Source organism: Melospiza georgiana, chromosome Z, assembly GCF_028018845.1.
Source record: "Melospiza georgiana isolate bMelGeo1 chromosome Z, bMelGeo1.pri, whole genome shotgun sequence".
Taxonomy (NCBI): domain Eukaryota; kingdom Metazoa; phylum Chordata; class Aves; order Passeriformes; family Passerellidae; genus Melospiza; species Melospiza georgiana.
The window spans coordinates 51971565-51996405 of NC_080465.1; the positions used below are offsets into that span (position 1 = coordinate 51971565).

At 39.0% G+C, this 24841-nt stretch overlaps 1 protein-coding gene across 2 annotated transcripts in view; it reads left to right on the forward strand.

Moving 5' to 3' along the window:
* The first annotated feature begins 3188 nt into the window (after positions 1-3188).
* FGF10 (fibroblast growth factor 10) overlaps positions 3189-24841 on the forward strand; it is a 59465-nt gene continuing 37812 nt past the window's right edge. For both annotated transcript variants that reach the window (XM_058043839.1, XM_058043840.1), the window contains exon 1: positions 3189-3686. In XM_058043839.1, coding sequence (XP_057899822.1) covers positions 3350-3686 — 337 coding nt within the window. In that variant the 5' untranslated portion in view covers positions 3189-3349. The remainder of the gene's footprint in view (positions 3687-24841) is intronic.

Here is a 24841-nt window from a genome sequence, read left to right on the forward strand (position 1 = left end):
TAAAAAGCTATGTCAGCTTTTCATTTGGACTCTGTTTTGTAAATGCCCTCCTTGTCATCACACAGGACAGAAAAGGACTATGCGTTGCAGTAGTTTAAAGTACTGCCCTGAATATTGCACCTGCCAGAAGCAGATCTTTTGAGAAATTCTGCGCGTGTTGAATTTTCTGTTCTTAAGTACAAAATCTTGCAACCAATATATAGATAATCATGAGCTAGAAATAGGTTTAAGCACAACTCTTCTCGAGTTAATTCAAGACAGTACCTATTTTTTCAGGGTTAATTATGGCTGTTTAACCCCCAAATTATTTCTAACTCCCACCAGAGATCCTAAAATGCCAATTTGTTTTATTTTCCAACATTTGACAGGAAAAAGAGAAAAACCAAAAAGAAAGACATACTCAAATCTAAAAGTTTAAGATATTATGGAAATTGTTTCTAATTTAAGCTGTCGGAATCAAAATTACTTCAATTTTAGAAATAATGTCTTGCATCCTTCATGACCTAGGCAGCACTCAAACATTGACATAAGTTTTGTAGACACACATGTAAGCTGTCAGGCATTCACAGAAAAGAGTGGTTTGCTTTACATTTTTTCTTGTTTCTCTGCTTTTATAAAATTAATTACCAAAAGGAAAAGCCTTAGGCAAAAGGAAAGCCTAAATCAGATTTGCAAAAAGAAAGATTTTTGAAACGCTTTGCACTCAGTGCAAATACATGCAGAATAAATAATCTGAAGTACCATAAACAACATCGTAAAACATATTGATTCTTACATTAAATGGTTTCATTTTTAAGGCTGTTTAAATGTCACCCCCAGCAGCTGAACACATAAATTTAGGAGCCAACTCTCTCCAGGATAAACACCACAATTGGAGAAAATAATTTCTAATTTCTGTTGTGAAGTTAACAATATATTTAACATCCTAATCTAATGAATCAGTCTAATTTTAGAACTGTTTGCTCTTCCTGCATTTTCTGTTGTTTAAACTAAGATTTACTCCAAATGCCAAATGGAATCGCATAGGAGGTTTTCCATTGCATTCCACTGATCTGCATTATTTAACTGCCTATATTTCAAAAAAGTTTGGGGTTTGCTTATTGAGCTACTCACTGTGTTTCTGTACCTATTTCCTTGATATTCCATTCTCTTAGCAAATGTTCCATCCACTCGTGTTCCAAAACAGGTATTTAACATGGCTAAATACTGACTAAAATATAATATCTTGCATGCCGCCCATACCCTGTCAGTTTCTGACGCTTTATTCTGGTGTTAAAAGATAGTACATCATATGGAAGATGCTTGTTGATTGCGGGAAAAGCTGACACTTCAGTAATGGGCTAGAAATATGAAACTGTCATAACACTCAGTACGTGAAATGATAAATCCACTAGAAGAGATGGAATCATAGGAAAAACCAACAACATATGCCCCTCCAGGAAAATAATAGCTTGAAAAATCGCTTAAAATAGCCTCGAAAATGGAAAAATTGTTTCTTTCTGGCAAGGGAAACTGCATTAGTTTTTAAAAAAAATTAAAAAGACAGCAAAGTATTCAGACAGATTTTATGGGGAAACCTTTGCAATGCCAATAAAATCCCTTTTGCTTTGAAGTCAGACGCGTGATTCAGTAAACGACTCATGTTAGCAATTAGAAAATGGTCATTTAGGGCCCTGATTTCTTTTGAGACAAGGAGAGTGAGGGTGGGGAAAGAGACACAATAAATCTTGAGAGGCTTAAAAGGAAGAGCAGGCTAAAGTGTGAACTTTTTATTTCAGCAACGGAAGCGAGAAATCAGTGATTCATTGAAGGAGGGAGAAAGACCTCCATGCAAGCTGGCAGAGAAGAAGGAAAAGGAGCTAATTATGTCTCTTCCCTTTTTACTCTCTCTGACCAGCATATAATCTGCTTTTCCAGGGTCTGCCTGTAGTATATACTCCTTTCCAACCTCTCCACCCAACCCCTCCTCCAGCGGGGGGGAGGGGGAGGTCTAGCAGGCAACAAGCTCCAGGTGGCTTTCTCAATCACTTCACTGCCAAAAAAAATAAAATAAAACCCTCCAGTAGAAAACAAGTTGGGGTTTGGGGGGTTGGTTTTTGTTAGTTTGGGGAGGCTTTTTAGGGGAGGAGGTTGGTTGGTTGAGATTTTTTTCTATTTTGGGGGTGGGGGGGGGGGGGAGAGAGAGAGAGTGGGGGGAGAGTGAGGGGGAGGGAAGCCTCCCTGGAGGGGATTGGTTCAACTTGGAAGACAGGGAAATTAGTAAAGCATGAGTCTCTAAGCCATGCTGGTGGCCGGCGCTCCGAGGAGAAGGACGCTTTAGGAGCAATTAGCAGCGAGCCGAAGGCGGCGGCTGCCGCAGCCCGGGAGGAAACGAGGGCAGCTCCCGGGGCTGCCTCCGCAGCAGGCACCGCTCGCTCCAGCTGCAAAAAGGTTTCAGATGTCCCACCACTGCCTGACCCCCTGCAAATAAGGGCTGACCACCAGAGGCACATCCCACCTCTGACTTGTAATCGCTGACATTTAGGCTACAGCTTCCAACCTGTTTACAACCAAAGGGGGAGGGAAAGGAAAGGAAAGGAAAGGAAGGGGTGGGGGGGACAAGTTAGGATTTCTCCTTCTCTCTTTCTCTCGGGGTTTTTTTTTTTTTTTTAATACTGTTCTGGAGAATTCAAAGCAAAACAAAGAAACTTCCTCCTCTGGGGTTGTCAGTGAGAGAAGGACGAGTTGTGCAACTGGTTTGGGATTTGCAAAAAGGCAAGAGGGTGGGGATCAGAAGAAGGTGCAAAGCCACAAAGTGTGAGTGCGCGTGTGTGTAAAGGTGTATGTGTGAAAAATCCATTCCGGCACCCCTTTCTGCTGGCTATTATTTATCTTAGTCGTTGTTTTTGTTGTTGTCATTGACTTTGCTGTCATCTATTTTTCAGACCTTTCTGCATCTAAGATGGTGAAGAAAGGAGTGAGGAAGAGAACAAAATAACTACTGGAAAGTCTCAAACCAGGTTGGGGAGTGTGTGTGCATGTGGGGGGGTGGGGAAGGGAAAAAGAAAAGAGGATTAACCACAGCAACCCCCCCACCCAAAAAAAAAAAAAAAAAACCAAAAAACCAAACCAACAACCAACAGCTCTTTTTTCTGAGGGAGGACTCGAAGGATTTAAAGGCAGCAACTTCTGAGGCGATTTGTCCCCTGAGTTATGGATGTTGGTGCACTTACTTCAGGCCAGATCAGAGCTCAGACGAATCTAACCAGAAGCAGCAACCACCGTCTCTCCACTTGCCTTTTACCAGGTTTTACCCTTCCAGTATGTTTCATTTGATAAGACATTTTCCAGCGCCCAGAGTTTCAGTACAATGTGCAAATGGATACTGACAAATGGTGCCTCAGCCTTTTCCCACCTGCCTTGTTGCTGCTTGCTGCTGCTCTTCTTGGTGTCTTCTGTGCCTGTCACCTGCCATGACCTCGGCCAGGACATGCTGTCCCCGGAGGCCACCAACTCCTCTTCTTCATCATCCTCCTCCTTCCCCTCGTCCTTCTCCTCTCCTTCCAGTGCGGGGAGACACGTGCGGAGCTACAATCACCTCCAAGGAGACGTGCGCAAGAGGAAGCTCTATTCTTACAACAAGTACTTTCTCAAGATCGAGAAGAACGGCAAGGTCAGCGGCACCAAGAAGGAGAACTGCCCGTTCAGTAAGTACTGCTCTGCCGCCGCGCTGCCGGGCTGGGGCCGCTGCTCCCCGGGCCGAGCGCCCGAGCCCCGGCCGGGCAGGGAAGGGAAGGGACGGGAGAGGGAGAGGTGGCGCCGCGGAGGGGAGGGGGCGCACGGCAGGGCTGGGTGGGCTCGGCTCGGCTCGGCTCCTCAGGGACGCCGCTCCCGGACAGCCCGTATCTGCGAACCGCTCCGGTTACATTTGTTTTGCAAATGGCCTCGCTGAGCACCGTTTGTTTCTTCGCCAGGCAGAAGAGCAAATTAGAAAGATTTGCAAGGAAGTGGCGGGGAGTGTGTGGGGGACATTGTCTCCTGAATCTGAAAATCATTATCCCCTGTCATTAGGGCGCCTTGACGAGAGCGCTGCATTGGAACAATTAATCGATTGCCCGCACGCTCCGCTCCCCGCGGCCCGCTCCCGGAGCAGGGCTGCTCATTCCCGGGGCCGGGCTCCCGCCGGGGCTGCCCGCGGAGCCGGAGCCCGTGCGCGCCCGCGCTGCCGCCCGCCGTGCGGCGGAGGCGGTGCCGCGCTGCGCCCCGCCGGTCCCGGGCTGCCGCGCCGCTATACCGCTACTCGCTCCATTGTAAACATCTGGGGCTGCCTTCCCACAGACCTCACACGCGTTTCATTGTCCTTTTCTTTCTTTCTTTCTCTCTCTCTTTTTTTTTTTTTTTTTTTTAATAAATTATTTCGGAGCCAAAGTCATATGGCGGTCCCCATAGCTGAAGTTTCGAGCTTTTCTCTAGAACTAATTAGATGCTTAGTAATAGCATGCTTCTGGTAATGTAATTTTTTGGCTGTTAGTGCTAGAAACGTACCCTTTACTTGGTTTTCCTGCCTGTGCAGTCTCAAACTGAACTGTACTAAATCACAATGTATTGCTTTCTCTTATAAATCTTAACTGACTATGTCCCACTATAGGAACATGCTGAGAAAGTAAGCTCTGTTAGGCAACTCGAGGAGACTCTAAGGCTTTCTTCAACTGGTAAAGAACCACATTTTGGTTCTTGTGTTGTTTTACATAAATCCAGATAAACCCGGGAATAAATCTGCTGTTAAATTAAAACAACTGGAAGCGAATTAAGTAGATCCCTTGCTAGCTAATGTGTAAAATACTGAGTTCTTCAGCAGGTTGCCTTGCTATAGACACTACTGTTAATTCAGCTGTATTTCTGGTAAATACCGTAATATAACTTTAGAAACAGTGAGAAAAGGGTTGGAGTATCATGTGTCGCTGCTTCACTTGCTCCACCTTGCAACTTCATGCTTTATCACACATTCTAATGTTTATAAATGCTTTAGATGTCAAAGCAGCTGAATCTTACCACCTCCCGTTCTGTATTACATAGAAAGGCAAATTCTTAAAAATAGCAGAGCTGTGAGGGAGGCTTAACTTTGATGAATTTGTATGGAATGAGGTCCTAGAACTGTGTTTCTTAGATTACCTTTGGATTTGGAGGAGAACAGCACCCCTAAAATGGGATTTTGAAGGCTTTGCATGCATCTTTGAGAACAGCAAACCGTTCTGTATAGCACACTGCTGCCAAAAAGGGCTGTAAGGTGCCCACTCTGACAGCAGTGTACATAGGGAAGTAGCTACAGATCTGAGCAGTCCCACTTTGCCAGCAGAATTGCTCAGTGAGTAAACTTACCCACATGCTTGAACTTTTGCAAAGTCCTGCCAAGAAGAGGTAGAATAGACTGAAATGCACAAGTACAAGTTCCTACCTTTTCAGGCTACGTGCAAGAACAACCCCCCACGACTGTGGGAGGGGGTGTGCACGGTGTGTCCTGGTTTTTCAGTCAGTGCATCAGAAAGAGACTTGCCTTCTCAGTGATGTCATGGTTACTGCCACATCTGGCACAGTGTCTGCTGAAAGAGAGGAGAACATAAGTTTTTTTCATATAAAAACAAAACAATGCCTTTATTATACATAATTGCATCCTATCACTGAAGATTACATGCAGTGAAGAAAGGACTGCCGTCATCTTAAAACTTGCAGCTTCCCCACTGTACTTCATCACAACAGCAGACCTAGTGAACATCCTTCAGCTCAAAACTATTTCCATCCTGTTGACAGAAGTCAGAGTTCTTTGTTGCTGATTCAGACTGATTAAAATATGGAGTGTGACATTGTCTTTTCTGTAAAAACATAGTCTGAGACTATTTAAAAATATATTTATTGTGCCTTTATTCAAGGCTGTTTGTGTAGCAAAATGTTGCAAGTGAATTCACTAAATCTATGTTTTTCACAGCATCATGTGTAGCAGTGCTATCATAATACTGCTGTAATCCCCAGCTGGACTGATTCCGTGCAAAGATATGGTATCTCTCACATGGTCTGAAATAAGTAATTACATGTGAATACATTTCTGCCTTGCATAGGGTTAGCCAGAGAGGCCACTAAATTGTAGCCTGTTTAACATTACAAGCTATTTAATCTCTAAAATTAGTTTCTCCCTCCGAAACCATGTTTTTATAAACAAATAAGAGTGACTATTGACATACAAGACTGAAATATTCTAATTTGGAGGCTAATTTTCTCATATGCTAATGTTTAGAATTCGTTTATGCTGCAGTAAAGCCTTATCAGTAGGTCTGTAAGATCGTGATATGTTGTGTAATTAGACAACAGCCTTCATGGCTCTCTGCCAGTTAAGCACTGTCACGTAAGAAGAACAGTTGGAGAAATTCAGAATAAACATTCAGAAAGCAGAATTTAGTCTCCAGCCTTTGAATGGCTCAAACAGCGTTCATGGATTAGCTCTATAAATATTGTGTAGAGTGCACCAAATTAAAGTTTACTCTGGCAGCTGTATTCCGACTTGATTGCTTGGAACTATTCCATCATCCTTTCTCTACCTGCGGAGTACCAGGTGGTTCCTGACTGTTCTGTCAGAAAACTGGCAGAACTTGTAGCACTTAGCATGGCTGGAGGTGTCTGTCACTAGATAGATGTAGGACACTTTATTTTATTTTTCCTTACATCTGGAAGTTGATCCTCAAAATACAACTACTACCTTGTCCTACAGCACCACAGCTGTGAAGTCCCTTGCCCCTGTTCTTGACAGAGCCCTTCACAAGCACAAATAAAGAGAGCTGTAGTGTTTTCTGGTGGCTTACACACTAGATGAGGGACCAACAATCCAAAAATCCTCCAAAGAGCAATAACAAAAGCTTTCACTATACCTTGAGCTCTGGGATCACCAAACAATCTTAAGACAAATATTAAAATTGAGAGGGAACTTCATGTATGCAGATTCTGACTTGACTCCCGCACTGACAGTTCTCTTGGTTAAGATAGAGAATCTCTCTGGGATTAATGGTTGACATGCATTAAAGCTACATGATATATGATAAGCAGGTTCAAGAAAACTTGAGTGTATGTCTCAGTGCTATACAATTTTCAGTTGTCTTCTGAGGTAACCATTCACAGTACTATAGGGCACACAAACTTCAAATCTGCAGGACAGACCTTATTAGCTGAAGAACAACAACAAATACTCCATTAGCAGCAGCTGACCCGCAGTCTGTGGAGGGCGTTCTGCCTGAGCAAAGATTGCAGGACCAGGCTCTTACTTAGGTGCACGTTCAGGGAGTGCAGTCCGAGTCACTGAGCCTGGAGAGGAGTGGGAAGGATTGCTGGAGGGATCCCTGCGGGCTTTGGACCAAGCGGTGCTATGCAAAACCTACAGTAGATGGCGGCACAGCCACTGCCTGGTGTCGCCTCTGCTCAAAGAGGTGGACCACGAGGGTCTGCATCCTCAACTGTGTAAGCTAATTTAGTTCAAGCAAAGCCATTCCAAGCAAAGATAGTCTATTTTTTTTTTGTCTTCTGAGCAACCCAAGTGGTCTATTTCAAGAAAAAGGCACTTTGTTGCAGAATGAAAATGTATGTCAGGGGAGCTAGCAAGAAATAATTAGCTACTTCCCACAGGCTAACCTATTCCGGGCTTTTCTTCTGAGTATTCAATTATCTTTTATACTAAGCTTTAGGAACTCTTGAATTCCCTGATAGTCCTTGCTTTTGCTTTGGTTAGCGTGGGATAAGCTTAACCACATAGTGAGTAAAAGAAGAAATTAACCCTCGTTCTTTAGCCCAAAAGATTGTAAACAACCACTTAACTACTAGAAGTGCTGAACATTACTAATGAGGATTTTAATTGTGTTCATATATACGTGACATATAAATAGGTATTTGTATTCTAGTTTGGTTTATATGCCAAAAAATAGCATTAAGTGTGTTTTCATTAGGTATACTTCATTTGATACTCATTTTTTTCACCATACCTCTGGTGCAGGAAAGACAATAAAGTGCCATAGGTACCTTAACATCAGTTATGAAGCTCCAAGCAGATTAGAATAATTGATAAAATAGACTCTTTTCTTACCAAACATTTTGTAAACTAACTGTTTGGGGTTATTGACTCCTTATCATATGTGTTTGTAAATTAATGTGAGAATTTTTCACTGTTTTTCTAAAGACTGACTAGTGTTTTGCTCGTTTACTGTCCAAAGAGTTCTGTTTTATGGCTTTACTAATCAAAATACTTAAAATAGGAAATAATAATGAGTGAGTGAAGTAATTTGAAAACTTGGTTTCTTACTGTGAAATGTATATGTTCTTAAGGACATGATTTCTCATTTTCGGGTAGGTTTTTTGTTGTTGTTGTCGTTGTTTTTGGTTTTGGGTTTGTTGGGTTTTTTTGGGTTTTTTTTGGTTTTTTTTTTTTTTGGTTTGGTTTGGTTTTTGCTTTTAGTCTGTAGAACTCAGTCATATAATTTATAACCAGCAGTATAAAACCGTAGGCACTTAGGATTTATGAATGTGGAAAGAATTGTACTATTTAATGTCTACATGACACTCTCCTGTTACCCTTACTGCATTCCTGCCTTGTGGACCCTCCATGCTGATACTATAGCCCTGTCATAAATCTTTTCAAAATACACAGTTGTAAGAAGTCTTTTTGTCTCCATAAATCTAACTTATAGCCACTTGGGAAAAAAAAATCCCAAGAGTTAGGAGCAACTGGAAGTTTGTTCCCAAACCCCAGAAGAAGGAAAATAAGGGACACAGACGTACAGGTTTATAGATGCCATGTTTCTGTTTTAATGGGAGGGTTCACAGATAGTGGCTCAGTCAAAACTTCCCTTGAAGATGGCATTAGCTGAGTGAGCAGTATAGAATGTGCTTACACTTCTGAAACATCTTGGATGCATTCACTCATAGGATAAGATCCTCTGTTTTGAAATAAGGCATTTTAAGATGACTTTCAGATGTCTTTGAACTGTGTGAATAGGGGCCTTTTCACTTCAAATGAGAGTCAGATCAGATCCTGCAATAGGGGAGTTTTCATTTATTGCAGAGCCTTTCATGTAAAAAAAAAAGAAAACTTTTCTATGCGCGTATCTTGTTAAACTGTGTCTTAAGTTAAAAATCGCAGGTACCTGTATGAACATAGAGCAACAACTCATGTGAGGTGGACTGCTGATTTTTCCTATGAGAAAGTAATCTAATTTCACAAGAAAGATTCTACATAGGAAAAAAAAAAGTATATGTAAATAATGTTGTGCTTCTATTTCTAGGCTTAGTATTTGGGATGATAGTGTCAACAAAGCAGAGAAATTACTTGGTCGGTTTGGGATTTCTTATATACTCCCTTCTTGACATTGATATGCCTTGACAAAACATTGTTTTCTATTCGATGGAGAGCTTTTTGAATCAAGCTCTTACAGTCTCTTTTTCCTCAAGCTAGTACCAGGTTGAAATTTCAGCTTCCTCATTTAAATGCTTGCTACTACTGCTTGCAGTGGTATATATCACTGAACTACTTTATCCTAATATTCTGGGGTATATCATCTAATGACCTCTTTGTCACTTGGAACATCACAAATATTTTGTTTATCAGCATTGCCAACCAATGTCAGCATGATGAGGCTGCATGAAAAAGTAACCCTTGCTCATTTTGGGCTATGTATACCAAACTACCAGATAAGAAATGGAGGACCAGTTTAGTTAGTCTTAGCACATGTTTTTTTCTCAGTTGGTAGGTGTATTAGTGCCACTAGTCTAACTGTGTGTACCTGTCAAACAAGTTTTCCTTCTTTGACAATTTATTTTTATGTGACATTTTGCTATCTTACATCCTTTCATTGCACAGATGCTTTAACAGGGAAAAGTAGTTAATGGTGCTTCCAACATTAGTTCTGTTAACTAGAGGGATCCTTCCCTAGCTCCCCTAATTGCTTCTGGTTCTTGCGCCAATTTCTTGTAAAACATCTCTGTTGGTTACAACATAGTAAAAAGGAGACAGGAAACAGTGTTTCATGAAGTTTTGAAAAGTCAGCCTGGGAAAGCTCGCTGTGTTTATGAAGAGAATTAAAATCTTCAAGGATAGGAGTCAGAAGGAAGTGGCTAAATCTTTAATCACTGAATGAATATTAAAAAATTAATTCATTAATTGGGCAGATTATTAAAATTTATTTTGGTGCTTCATGTGTACAGTGCAACAAATAGAAGTTGCAGGGGAAAGAAATGGTTACAAGTAAGCCAAGTCTCATACTAAATAGTGGCTTTAAAGGCACTGTTTTTAAATTAGGTCACTTGTGTTCTTTCTTTGAACATTCAGTTCTAATTGCAACAGTAAATCAAAGAATATGCTCAAAGTAGATTCCCATGTAAGGTGGACAACTGGACAGTGCCTTTTTACTGCTACTAACACGTGCATCCAATTACTGGGTTGATATACTCACAATGTCAGCTGTAAAGCATTCCCCTATTTTATAGTTAGCCTAAAGAATTATTAGCCTGTCCCCTTTCACATTTACCTCTAAATAATCTGTCAGAGTGTATATCTTCTACAGTTAAAGAGGAATTTTCACGCACATCGAAGCTGACTTTCAAGAAAAAAGGAAATGTTGAAACTACACCAAACAGTTTTATTCCTTTTCTTTTTCCCTCTTCCATAAGTTTTGGTATTGTCAAAGAGAGGAAAAGGTTATGGATAGTAGGAATATGAATGATCATGAATGTTATATAAAAATAAAGAAGAAGATCAGATCTTTCATAAACCTTGATTTAGGAAAGAAATATGATGCCTGCTCCTTTCGTGGTGGAAAACATATGTGAAGGACCTAGTTGTTTTTTGCCATTCCTGACTCGTCTTCCTATGTGGGGAGCAGAAGTGAAAATGAGGGGGTTGAGGCGGGTGGGGGAATTGTGAGGAGTCTCTTTGCTCTTCTTTATTCTGCCACTGATATTAGAGGTTCAAACATTTCATATAAATAAATGAAATGTAAGTTTTCTTTTAGGTTCCTGACACACAGCTGTGCAGCTGTAGTCAGTATGTGTGGGAGTTGGGGAGGGAATGCTGAAGCATTTTGGAATCATTCAGGATGTTATTTAATTGGAATTAAGGCACAGTGCTAAGTGGAGACTGGGTATAAATCAATGATATTGTGCCCGCATTAGAGGAAGTGGGTGGGATGTGTGACAAGTACCAGATCAGTACTAGAAAGGATGACAAGAAAGAAATGGGGGCAGCATGTGTCATGAGTGGGAGAGAAGTGGGGAGAGGGGGAGCATGGCTTACCCCTTTTGGCAGCTGTGAACTGCCAGTGATGTTGTGTTGTTCTGTCTGATCCCACTGTAACATCTGTTTGTCACAGACTGAAACTATGAAGACATTAAGGTGCCTTTTGAATTTCTATAAGTGTGTGCTTGGTGTTAGGATATGAACGTTCCACTCCCAATTTAATTGTGTCTTCTCTGACCCTGTTCTATAGATATTAGATACTATTTGGCAGCTGTTCTAGGGTTTTCTTCTTCATTTTATCCTCTTTGAGAAGATTAATAACCTACTTTATTCCTAATATCAAATTCAGTATCAACTACTTGCAAGAAGAAGGGTAGGTGAATTGCCCCTTGAAAGTAATAAACCATTTGAAAGAGCTACACGCTATGCATTAAAGAAAAAAAAAAGTGGGGTTTCAGTTGGTTGGTTTTTCTTAATTTTTTCAGTATGCTAATACTACAAGCTATATTTGTTAAGAGAAACATATACCTGAAGGACTTCAAGTTACCCTAGAATTCCAAGTGGTTTGACTTTTGGAGCAAGGAATAGAGTGGAGTACAGTGTTTTGGTTGGTGGTGTGTTATCAAATATGTCATATTTTGCAAGCTTATCATTAGGATTTGAAGCAGATACATAGTTACAAGTTTGTTGCTGCAGTGAGCAAGGGAAAATGTGTGCTCTGGAATGGAATAGGAGATGACTGCATTTAACACAATTAATATTTTATAAGACTGCTGTTTAGTGTCTTCTTCTCACAATTTTATTATGACATTTTAGGAGATGCTAAAGCTTCCAATGTTCTCTGAGGCGGTCTTTTAATTTCAACACAACAAATTTTTTCTCATTTATTTCCCAGATACTTCTTTTTTCTCTGTTTTTTCCTGAATGTAAACAACAAAAATATAAACCCTGTCATAAAGCTGTAGAGCTGTATAATATCCCAAGTCAGAAGGGTCCCACAATGACTGTTGTGTCCAACTTCTGATCCTTCACAGGGCAATCTGGAAGTTGATCTGGAAGTACCTCTCTTATCCTCATGAATTATCTTAGTACCTGTGGCACATTTGCCTTGGAGACAAGTTAATGAAAACCTTCCCCTGAACTGTAACCTGGGCTCATGACTCTGCCCCTCTGCCCTGTCTCAGAGGAAGCAGAGTGGTGCATGTGGTTCACATTCTGATGACAGGACACCTTTCCCTTGTCAAAACACTAGTGCTAATAACTGCAACACAGAAATTCTGTGCTCACTGAGGATCTGTAACTGCAAAACTAATGGCAACATGAAAAGACACAGAAGAAGAGTCTAGAGCTAACCTCATCAGCCAGGGTGGGGTTGCTTTCTGTTTGTCTGCTTCTCTGTCTAGGCCTGGTTGCTCTGCCTCTTCAGATGCTGAAAATATAACCTCCCGTTTAAGATTCATGTGTAGTTTTGGTGCTACTGTTTTAGTAGCTGGGTCAGCAGTTCATACTTTGGCTGAAGAGCTGAGTTAAGGCACCACCATATGTAAACTGGAGCAGAAAATTATGACAAACCTAGTTTCACTGGGCATTCTGACCTACAAACCATTGCAAGCTCTTTAAATTTTCACTTCATGTGGTTCTGACACAAATAGCTTAGAAAGTGAGTAGAATGTAAGATGTGGAAGGAAATTATGATTGTTTCGGCTTCCTAGAAGTGAAGATGCTGATGAAATCACATGTGCAAGTCCAGTTATTATGAACAGTGACATTTAAAGTCATGTATGATAGCTTTTATTCATAAAGCAGTATTACCTTTGCTTCCAAACAGCCCTGAGCACACATAAGCAAGACTCACTTCTTAGTCCAATGAGTTGTTTCTACCACTTAAGCAGCTAATAGAAAATTCAGTAGGGCAAGCACTGGGAGGTACAGGTTCTGCCCTTTCTGAGGCTTAAAGGTAGATACAATATAAGAAGTTTTGCTTTTTTTCTTGGATTTTGGTTTGTTAGGAACCCTGCTCCTGGGGAAAGAATGATGGGAGGAGATGCTGAGATCATGCAGACTGGTAATTCCATCTACCCTGGGAATAATGATGTTTCCTATTGATGACATACTGTGGGAGATACTGCTGGACAGGGAAAGGGGGACAAGGCTAAAAAGAAAATAGTGCTCAAGGTGCTATGAACAGACCACTTCATTCACAGCTTTCTGTGTCTGAATAACCTGAGGAGTGGCAATTGGAACCCAGCCTGTACCTGCTGTGGCATTTAAACTATGTAGCAATTCTATATTAGTTTTTCCTTGGTACTTCCTTTTCTCATATGACATAAACCAGTCAAGATCAGCGGCTGCTGATTGTTCAAAATCTGGTGATTATTGTATATTAAGAAACTACAAGACTGAATGCACTGGCATACTAAAAACATTTTAAGAACACTCTATGGACAGAAAGATTGCTGTCAGTAAATGCAGGGTATAAAATACCTTGCTATAGGGCAGTGGATGAGAAAATGCTTTTCATCTGAATGAAATACCTCACAGAGCAGCTGTTCAGTTGTCTGAAAGAAAAGAAAAGGTCCAATACCAACTTTCTTTATAGAAGAGCTTGCAGGTTATTTGAACTTTAGAAAGATTCTTTATGACTACGGTGTATTTTTGTCTCAATACAAGACTGAAGCAGGTACACACTGGAGTAATGATGTAGGATTATGGGAATGATTGTCCTTCACCATGTGCTGTGGAAATACTGAGGGGATAAAGGAAGATGAGGGAATCCTAATGGTCCTCCTCATGGGGATTGTCAAGTAGCACAGAATAGGAATCTGCTTAAAGAGAGAGGATAAAAGACTGGAAAATTTGGCATGAAGATAGTCTGCAGGAATTAAGATTTGGGTATAAGGAATTCCATAAAGTATTGGGGAATATTAGGTCTTATATGCTGGTTATCCATTGTACCTCAAAATTTCTGAGAATATTTGAGTCTTATTTCTCCTTGGCTCTTTGCTACTTATAAAATGAAGTTAGCAATACTTCCTACACAAGCAAGGGTGTTATGAAAGGCAATTATCTGTGAAATATACCAATAACACCATGACAAGTGCCAGGAAAAAAAACCAAAAACTGAGGGTGATTACCAGAGGGTAATGTCATCTGATAGAGCAGGGAAGTAGGCTACTTCTTAATTCTGTTAAGAATTAACAGAATTCTCTGTTAAATCTGTTAACTGTCTGTGTACCTTAATTAAGGTATTTTTGTCTTTCAACAGAAAAAAACTCTCAAGTTAAAAAAAAAATTTACAATATTACCCCTCTTGCAAGCATTATGTCAAGATTACCCACAGATTTCTTGCACAGCACAAAACAAAAATCAATGTCAGAAAGATCCCCTAACCAAATAGCATGAGTGGAGGCAGACATTGGATCTGTCCTATAAAACTGGATCTGGTTATGCTGGTTATGGATCTGGTATGAACGTTGTGATCACAAGCAATGTTAAAATTTCTTTTGCTTTGAAGATATGAACCTTATGGTGTTTCAGCTCAAGGATCTGTATAATTTCCATGTTAAAATATAATTGTTATTTGACTCTCTTTACTGTCAGGCCTATCAGCAAATGAAATTTGAGCATGACATCCTCCTAATATTTATTCTATTAATGTATTATGTACTTTTGGAAGTGCCTTAATTTTCCTGAAATGCTGTCAATCTATTGGAGTTAAGCTACTGGAATTATTTGTTTGGGTTTTATTTATTTTATAGCATTTTTTAAATTATTGATACTTCCCCTTTAGTGTCACAGACATTATTCTTTCAGTTTAATTTATTACAATTACTTCTACATGTCACAACTTTGCTTTGAAATGACAGCCATCCAAGTTAAAGCCTTTTCAACTTTAGTGAAAACACTTATAATGAGGCTGACACTTGGCTCATGTGGAATTAATCTGGTCTCTTGGTCATTTCTTCAGTTTCTCCTGCTGCAGTCAGCTCTCAAAAAGACATATCTGCAGCTGGGGAGTACATAAGATTAACTTCCGCCTCTCTGTGGCTTCTTGCCTCAGACCACACACCAAATAATTCCTCAAAGCATTATCCAGATTTGCTCAAAATTCACCATGCTTGCTTTATTCCTTTAGTTCTGCCACACATGCATTTGTGGACTCTGCTTCCAGCTGATTCTCCTTATGGAACAGGAAACATTTTGCAAAGATGAATATTTAGAGACAAACATTCTTGTAAAATATCTATAATAATTTTTCTGTAGAACTCTTTCTGGTTTTGTTAATTTTATACATGTACACAGTAGACCATTAAGATCAGCAATACAAAACCTTTTTGTTTCCAACTATACTAGGGACATAATAAAGACTGATAGAGCTTGAGCTTTTCAATACCAACTGAATTACAGTAACTCTTTCACCCAAAATGAATTTTTTTAAAAAAGAAAAACACAATGCTTATATTCATTAAGAACTTTAGTGCTGTCTGAACTATTAAGTTCAATAATGCTATAAAAAGTTGCCACTGGGGGAAGTGGAGTCAGGTCTCTTATCCAGGGACCTCCAAACCTTAATCACAGTTCAGAATTTTTTAAACAGGAGTAACATATGTGAGGTATATGTACATGTGCTCACACAGCAATGCATATTCAAAAAGTATCTAATGATAAGACAAAACACCAGTAGAGAAAAATATGGATTCTTTCTATTACCTTGTACTTTATACTAGAAGTTATAGATGAGACTTCATTAAATCCATAATGGGGAAGGGAATGTAATTTTGGTGTTTGAATCAACTCAGTCAGGCATTTGCTAGTACTCTCAGTGTTGGGTTTTCAACTAAATATTTTTTCATGAAGGTTTCAGAATGTTTCTGCTTTCCAAAGAGTCAGTATGTATATATAAGCTCTTCATTTATAGATGTGTTTTGTGTGCTGAACTACAGAAGTTCTGGATGCAAAATTCCCTTTTTAGATATACTGATAATGCAAGGGTAGATTGCAGGACAGTGCAGATAGCGTAGCACATAAGATAATGCTTCCAAGGAATCTGTAGAGGCCTAACTGAAGAGCACACTTATATTTTGTCCCAGCTTGAGAAAAATATTTAGCTCTTGGAATGAGTCCAGAGAAGAGCCTCTAAGCTGATCCCAGGCCCAAAACACCTCTTGAGAATAGTAGAAATACGTGCCATTGTTGCAATATATGAAGATATTAATAACTTCTGAAGGACTGTAGCATATTTTTTACCTAGAAAAGGATGACAAATATTAGAGATTTCTAGACATCCAAAAGTAATTTCAGAGTTTAGTCAGTTAAAGAACTTACCTGCTCTTCAGCTCTCTTTTTCCACTGGTAATGAATCCTAGTCAGCATGACCTTGTAGCAGAGTTTGTTGCTGTTGCCTTTTTGCCTTTTTTTTTTTTTGCATTCCTTATCCAAATGGTAGATTTGTTTTCTGATTCTGAAGGAGAGCTAATACTCACAAGTCATTTGTCACAAGCCACTAAAAGTGTCAAAGTCTTACAGCAGGTCCTTGGTGGCTTGTTAATCTCTCCTTTTTTACCCCCCTCCTTTTTTTTAAAGGAAACAGACTAATTCACTTAAGCATAATGAGAGCCATGCTTGCTATAGCCGACTATGTCCTACTAGCAAAAGTAAAATCTGTCTTATTTCTTCACCTCCTTTTCTTGGCTCCAACAATTAAACACAAAGCTGAAAAGCACAAGCTTTTATGGCAGAGCTATTTCATATGTCAAATGAAAAATGGAAGCTGCCGTTTTCATAACAGAAAAATATACAAATGTGCTTTTCCTTTGTGCCCCCCTCCCTTCTAAATTATCATCAGCAACATGCAAAAGATAAACCTCTATGTTAAATAGGGGGACCAGATGTATGTTTAACCTCTCACCCTCATTTTTCTAACTGGCTTCCATTAGGAACAAAAAGTTAATATATTCTAAACAAAAATAACTGATATGGTAAGGTGAACTTTTCAACTGGGTAAGAGTTCTTTAGCAAGAGACAGTATTACAGAGTCCTATGTTGGGCTTACAGACTGTTTTACTGAAGTGATATTCAGAACAATAATTCCATGGTTACTTTCGATAAGTAGTAGCTGAAAGTTTGTTGAGTTGCAGCAAAACCGATTGTAACAAGTAGTTAAATTCTCATACGTTACAGAAAATCTAGTAATATGTTCTAGATCCGCTATCCAATGTTAGAATTTTTCATCTATAGTCGTTCCTTAATCCAAACTTGAAACATGGCTGTGATATTTTCCTCTTCTTTGGAGACAAGGACTGAGGTAGAGAGTTTAAAGATCAGGATTTTCACTCTTTTGTCTTTACTCAAGCTTATTCCACTGTAAAACCATAGACTGATGGTTCTACTCTCTTCATTATTTTGTGTTCAAAATACAAGGGTGATGTTCTCATTCTTAATAGATAGGGGAATAGGAGGATAAAGGGTAATATGTTCAATTTTTATAGCAGAATGTTTCTCCAACATAAATGTGTATGTATGACAGACTAGATGACAAATTTAAAGATAATTTATCTTATTTAGGATATAGAAAACAGAGGAAAAGTCTAAAAAAGTGATTAATTAGAGACAATAGACAATTCTATTGAAATACAGTGGTTTTGGAAAGTGCTGTCTCTTGGTAAAAGTGTCCCTCAGTGAAGTAAAGAAAGTTGTCAATGTTTGATAATGGGGTGTTCTTAATGAGCAAAGTTAGGAGCTGTGTGTAACCCATAAGGTATCCCTTGGAAGAGTTTGGGAGCTGAGTTTGTTTTATCAGGAAAGATAAATGTTTAAAGTTCTGTTAATGTATTCACTACAGATACCATCTGTAGAGAGTCTGTCTTTTTGAAATTACACAGTCTGAAAACCAGAAGATTTTGCATACAGGGTCTAAATTCATAGTTTTATTTGCCTCATTTTCATACTGTTAAGCTTGTATGAATAAGCTAATGTTTAGGAGAGGTTTCATAGAAGAAAAGATATTCACCCAGGAATCAAGGAGAAGTGATTACTGAAGGGCAGGAGAAGCAAGTCTGAAAAGAAACTATTGCAATCAGGGAATCCTTACCAGAGGTGAGTAGAGGAGAAGCCCTCTAGCAACGTGTTCTGACTCCTCAACTGGAGGTTACTAAATCTCCCCAGCTCATGTTAGCATTTCAAATCTTCCCCCAAGCAAAATCACACATCTTAGCTTTACTGGCATAAATAAAAGATTTCAGCCATTCTGAATTTTGTTCCATAAAGCAAGAATATGTGTTTGGAGTGTTTGGAGAGAAGCTAAGCTCCATCTGGGGAAATAGCATAAGAGTGGCTGGTATAGTTTTTTTCCTTTAGGCATGATTCAAAAGGGTTTAAGAGATGTTTTAAAAAGGGGGTGTGGGGGAAGTAAAGAGAGTATTAAAAATTGAGTGATATTTGAAATAAAATTACCAAAATCATTTACTCTCTGGAGAGAGAGGATGGTGTTTTGACCCAGTCCAGAGTCTCAGGATTTCAGTTATGTTTTTCTAGTATATCTCTGAAACTGGCAATGTGAAGTAGTCAATTTATTCCCACCGTGATTTCAATTTCTATCAAGAGTACCCTTTCAACCCCTTAAAATACCACCTTAGAACCTAGTCCAGGAGTAAATACTAGTTGATTTCATGAACTGTGCCAGTCCTGGAAGAGGTTGCAGATGTCAGCTTTGCAGAAGGCTGAAATAGCCAAAGGAAAAGGTCAGTTGTGGGATAAAGAGGAAAAGGAAATTAAAAAATAATTTATTGTGCTGCAAGATGCAATGAGGAGGAGGTAGGAGCTCTCTGAATTCCTACAAAAAACTCCTCATTTTTTTGTTCCTTCCAACTACTGTAGAAACTCTGTCTTCTCATTATCTCCATAAATTTCAAAGGCAAAACCATATTGGAACCATTCTTATAGGATAATTCCAGCAGGCAGTTTCTGTGGAACAGCAGCCTATGCCTGGCAGCAATGATAACTTTACCATATTTCCAAAACGTGTCATTCACAAAATGGCCTCTCCCACTGACAAACATGTGTCTGTGGCAGCTTGGGAGCTGTGAGTATGTGGGAAGTGGTTTGTGGCTCTTGGTCTGGAATAGGGAAGTTCTGTAAAGCCATGTAATAGGTAGCCAGTAAACTTCCCATATGAAAAACCAGTGTTTACTTATCTTTCCCTGACTTATTGTAACATCAGCTTTTGGTGGATCACTCCAAAGTAGCCAGGCAGGCCTTGTGCCCCAGGATCAGGAAGGAAACAGCATTGCTCTGTGATTTATGATGATTGGGGAGCTCTGTTCCAGGAACAGCCTTGGCACAGGCATTTGTTATACTTATGTATAAGTGTGTGTCTGTTAATTAAAAATCTGTCAAATTACAGAAAAGGAGGACCAAAGAAAACCTCCTGGGAATCTTAACAACAGCTCCTGTTATCATCAGTGTTCATTATAGAAGTCTGTTCAGAACTTGAACAAGTTCAGTCAACTCCAAATAGGTTTGCTCACCATATTTTTTGGCTGTTCCACAGTAGAAGGGCTACAAATAGTTCTGACTTTCAACCAAAATACTGTCAATAGGACAAGAGGAAATGGCCTCAACCTACACCGGGGGGAGTTCAGGTAGGATATCAGGAGGAATTTCTTCTCTGAAATGTCAGTTAAAAATTGGAATGGGCTGCCCAAGGAGGAGGTGGATTCACCATTCCTAGAAGCGTTCAAGAAAGGATTGGACATAGCACTTAGTGCTGCAGTTTAATTGACAAGGTGTTTAGTCAAATGCTGGACTCAATGACCTGGGAGATCTTTCCCAATCCTAATGATTCTATGATATCATGATAATCAGAGCTGCTCTTTAAGCTATTTCAGCCAAGTGGTATCCTTAACTGACCCAAAAATTTTGTTTTGTACAGTTTACTACACAATGCACATGTAGGAGGCAGTTGTATTCTCCCCTTTTTCTTTTCTTCTGCTGAATTTGATGTGCTAAGTTCATTGCTAAGCAGAGAACAGTGTGTTAAAACACAGCCCACTGTCTTGCTCCTGAGATTAACTCTGTGGGTCAGGGCATGGTGTTAATAACATTATATTATGAGTTCAATCCCTGTATGGGTCATTCACTTAACAGTTAGACTTGATGATCCCTGTGGGTCCCTTCCAGCTCAGAACATTCTGTTATTCTGTGATCTTCCATTAGCTCTGAATGCAAAGCAAGGTAGCGACATTCACACAGGATAATGAGCTATGTGTCTTGTTGGGGATTTTAATTACTATATCACACCCTAAAGACATAGATTTCTTGTTTTCCAGTCCTATGTTTAATACCTTTTCTGGGGGGCAGTTTAATTTGAAGTATTTCTTAGTGATCTCCTTGGATCTGTTTGGACATGTTCTTTTCTTGTGAGGTAATGCTTTCATTTCCTGACTTTCAAGAACTGCTTCTAGGCGCTTGGTCTTAAACTAGATCTGTGCACCATGTCAAGACCTAAAAGAAGAATGCCCAAGTTACCAAAGCTAGTGAGCCTTGAAACAGATCTCATTTCTGGCACTTGGCAATGGCTGCTTTCTCTCCCATTAGTTAAAAAAGTGTGGCCTAGGCCTGGTTCTCAGTGTATTTGACAGTGCAAAGTGTTGAAAAGGTTGAAGTACCCTGTCAAGAGTGATGGTTGGAATGCAGTGATGCATACAAATGAGTGATATAGACAAAAGTGAATTTAAGATATTGATTGTGTAATGTCAGAAATGTAAATCTCATTGATCTGAATGTAAAGCCACATGAAATTTGAAAGGATAATGTTAGTTAATGGGTGTTTCACCAAAAAAACTTATTTTCTCTACTTTCTTAAATATGTTGAAATGCCAAAGCTTTTTCCAAATAGAGTGAATAAGAAATATTGAGAAAGATTGTCTTACAAAATCAAAGTACAAAGTAATGTCTGCCTAGATGAAGGATGACATTTTCTGGGAATCAGTTAGAAATATGTCATGAAAACTGTCCAATTTAATTTTCTTTTTCACTATCATAAGTTTGACAAGATGTTTCTCTGTTTCTTTTAGAAGTATAAAAAACTGATTTTATCATAATGTTTAGAAAGTTGAATTGCAAATTTGTTTGAAGCCCATTACTTCTATTGGGAAATGAAATTAATTTAGTGATATTTTCAAATGAAATAATGTTTGGTTATAAAAATTCCATGTACAGCTTACTAATTCGAAAAAGGAAAAGAATTGAAGAAAAAAAATAAATGCTCAGAAGACAGTTGTAGTATTCTTTGCCAAAATAATCAGGCTCTTTGCTGACATGATGCTAAAGGCAGAGAATGACTATGTTGTGTTTTGCACAGGCCTGTGTCCAAGTTCTTGGTCCAGGCAAGAAGTTTCACAGTTTATGAAATGTCTAAGTCAATACTTGAGGCTCAAGGCACTGATGCCTCTATGGCTGAAGTAGGAGACATTTCCATCTTGGTAGCTTCTGTCACTGGGGCCTGTTGAATTAGAAATACTAGAGAATTGCAGCACATACCCATTATGGCTTAACACTGCACACAGAACTGCTGATTTTCTTGCAGAAACCTCCCCATGGGTCATTCCCTCTCTGTTCCACATGTGGAAGGGAGCAGGCAGAGCTCCACCTTTACTTCATTCCTCCTGCTAAGTGAATGGATTCAGTATAAACATTAGGAAATATGCTTGTTTTCTCCTCCCCAAGCCATAGCATTGCTTTCCCTGACATTTTTTCAGGACAAGCAAGACAACTACTTTTTTTTCTGGATATAGGGCAAGCTGAGCAACCAGGATAAATTTGCATGAATTTGTATATTTTTTATGGTAAAAACAGATTTGTATTTATGAAAGTGTGCTTTGTGGGGTTGTGTGTTTGCATATGCCATAATACAGGTTTCTTGCTTCTGTGTTGATGAACGGACAGAAGAAAACCTTGACAATTGTGATTTTTTCCATATTGTGACAAAAAGCTGTATTTCCTGAAGCCTTTGGGTATAATTTCACCTGTTCCTGTCATTCTAAGATGGATATATCAGTCAAAGCTATTCTTAGTCCTCCCCTGATGCATCAGGATGTCACAGAAGAAGTGTGGACTGTTGCAGCTGATATATGGAGATAATGGGCACCACATGACTTTCTTTTTTTTTACTTTCTTTTTTTTTTTTTTCCCTCTTTTTTATTTTTACTTTTCTTTTTTTCCTGTTTTGCTTTTTTTTCCGCTGTCTGTATGTCTGGCTTTAATCAGTCACTTCTCTGTGAAATGTTTCAATTGGGCCTGAACAAACTCTTTGCTCTTCTCTGATATGGACCCGTGGATTATAGGTGAAACTACATTAAGAGGCTGCAGAGGTTAATTATGCCTGAAAGTTTCCAGTACTCTCCACATCAGTTGACACTCTCAGCACACTACATAAACAATCTGGGAGAAGCTATCATTAGCAAAGCAAGAGTGCTGCACTTGCCCAGCCCCTGCGCTTGCATTTCGAAGTTTTCATACATGCTTGTACATCTTGCATGACCCATTTATGCATAGAAATAAATTTGTAAGTCAGCTGCATAGCCTCTGTGTGATATTTCTTTCATATATATAAGCAAAAAGATTCCTACCTGTCCTACCAACACTTAACAGCCAAACAGTCCTTTTCCAAGGATTTCCAAAAATCCTTCATTTTTATTTTAAAGTACTTAATCTTTCTTTTTTTAAATAAAACCTTGTAGTAAATTTGGTAGAACACCTGCATATATTGTACTTGTCAAGAACTTTTGAGGTTCTGTAGGCATATTTTTCAAGTTTAAGAATTTTTTCTCTGTTGAGCTGAATGCTAAGTTTTTGGGGAAAATACTAAAGCTGTTTAAACAGAAGTGTTGTCAAGAGTGCAGTGCAAACATCCTGATAAATCATTCCTCTCTTTTTAGTGGTATCCATGTAGGTGTTAGGTTAAAAACCAGAAGGCATAAGGTTTTCAAACAAATGCAGTCCTTAGGACAATCATGTCTCATTTAAGATTATTTCAGACCAAACTCCAGTTAAATCAGTTATCTCCTATGCAAAACAAAGAAACGAAAGGGCAAGTAGCTGCTTCCCTTTATCTCTTGGTATAATGTTTTCTTACATTCCAACACCATTTTCTTTACTGTTTTTGAAGAGAGAGGAGGCAGTTTTATGCTTTGGAGTGTGCAGGAACAAGTTGAGGAAGGGTTGGAAGGTCAGCCAGTGAGCTCAAAGTGTGGCAATTCACTTCTGTCTCACCTCATTCCTGCTTCTTCAGAGCAGCAGCACAATAATCTTTTAAATCTGTTTGATATGGCTCGTACGCTTGAAGCAACTTGGACACTGCTTACATAGGAGCTGTCTTGAATTTGCCTATATGAGATCACAAAAAAAAAAAAATCCTAGGACACTCAAGGAATTCTCCAGGTTGCTAGATTTAATTACCAGAATTTCTAAGGAATTCTTTTGTACCAAAAATAATTGGATCATCATTTTTCTAAGTGGATTAGATACAAAAATATAATGTAAAACAGCCATTATGGTGAGGTATGATGTGGGACATTTTTAGCTGTCAAAATGTGCTTAGAAATGTATAACAAATGCCAACATGATACTGTGAATTTTGAAAAGAAAAAGACGTGAGTTCTGCTGTTTGCTGTTGCCAGTAAATGTCTACTTTTGTTTGGACACTATTACTACAAAAGCCAAGATAAGACTGTGATTTGCCAATTGTTGCATTGTGCTGTCCAGCTCTGGTTTTGAATTAAAATACACATATGCCAAAAATTATGTTTATATAATTTAGTATGTTGTGTAACGAAAGAGTGTTAGGTAGTCCAGTTAATGAAATTATTAAATTTTGGCAGAGTGCTGTTAAATTAAGTTTATATTCAATTTTTTTAGGACATTGGGTGGAAGGAAAGTTGAATTCTATTTCATATTAATTGAAACCAACTAGGTTGTTGATATAGTAATGCCTGTAAATAGCAATTAACTGCATTGTGGCACTAGTTTTTGCTAAGAGGACAACTCAGAAAGTGCTTGCTTTGAAATAAAACAGTCTAAAGAGGAGTTTTTATTCTGCATAAAAGCATGTGTAGATAACATCTATTTCAGACATGTTAGATGTTGCTAGTTCCACAACCACATACTGGAGGAAATATCTTATAACTCACAATGCAAGCCAATAAAGGAGAATTAAGTATTCAGTTCTTGAAGATGGCCTGTGGGATATTGCACACCTTATTATCTTATGTCAGATGAGGTCTTGATTCTCAAAGTGAGTACAGCATTTTCCTTTTTTTTTTTTTTTTTGAGTACATGTACAGTTTTAAGGATCTCATTCTTTATCTCAAAACCCTATTGCGGTCAGTTGGATAATTTTCTTGACTTTGAATATCATGTGGATGAGGGAGTTTGCAGGATCAGCCTTGTTTTCTTTGTGAGCTGCCCAAGCACTTTCAGTTGAACAAAATCTGCACACCCCAACTTTTTTGAGTTGTTTGTTGTTTATTTTTCCATTATCAAGATGACCAGTTATATGTTTCATAAGTAGGTTTAAGAGTGTGGCAAACAGGCTCCGGTCGT